Genomic DNA, 556 nt, shown 5'->3' with positions numbered 1-556 from the left:
TGTTAGAAATCCCGAAGAAGAACGATCAAGGTGTAAGGGTGACCCGTCGGGGCCGCGGCGGAGGAGCTATGTCCTGGCAGGGCACCTGAACACCCGCCAGCAGCAGCGGCACACGTGGATGACAATGAAGATGATGGTGATGAGGACGTAGCTCATGCCGATGGTCTTGACGGCGTAGATGGTCTCAGGGTCGTTGAACGTCCGCCTGCGCCGGCGCTGGTAGATGATGCTGAGCCGGAAGCCGGCCACCATCTCGCCCTCCCGCCAGCAGAAGTAGGTGCCTCCATCGCTGACTCGGGCCTGCAGGATGTGCAGGTGGTTGCCGTGGTCGATGAAGACCCGCATGCTCTTGTTGACACCAACAAGGTAGCGGGAGCGGTAGAGCCGGATGGAGTCCTTGTCCCAGGCCACAGCGTGCTCGGGCCGGGCTCCCGGGCATGCAATGATCAGGCTGCTTCCAACGGGCTGCTTGTGAAACTGCGTGGGCACGCGGGGCAGCCAGGGCTTCTCGCCCAGCTTGGAAAGGACGTTGGAGATGGCTTGCACGCCTTCCTCG

The 556-nt window shown here is 62.4% G+C and overlaps 1 protein-coding gene across 1 annotated transcript; it reads right to left on the bottom strand.

Annotated features, from left to right (window-relative positions):
* Nucleotides 1-66: 66 nt before the first annotated feature.
* On the bottom strand, nt 67-552 carry LOC104515857 (Ig-like V-type domain-containing protein FAM187A; the record flags this gene model as incomplete). Its single annotated transcript, XM_010159985.1, has 1 exon — nt 67-552. A coding segment is annotated over one exon (486 nt), but the record flags the coding sequence as incomplete, so codon positions are not given.
* Nucleotides 553-556: the final 4 nt, after the last annotated feature.

The sequence above is a fragment of the Eurypyga helias genome, unplaced genomic scaffold (genome assembly GCF_000690775.1).
Source record: "Eurypyga helias isolate BGI_N326 unplaced genomic scaffold, ASM69077v1 C15269637, whole genome shotgun sequence".
Lineage (NCBI taxonomy): Eukaryota > Metazoa > Chordata > Aves > Eurypygiformes > Eurypygidae > Eurypyga > Eurypyga helias.
This window is presented reverse-complemented; position numbering and strand designations above follow the sequence as displayed.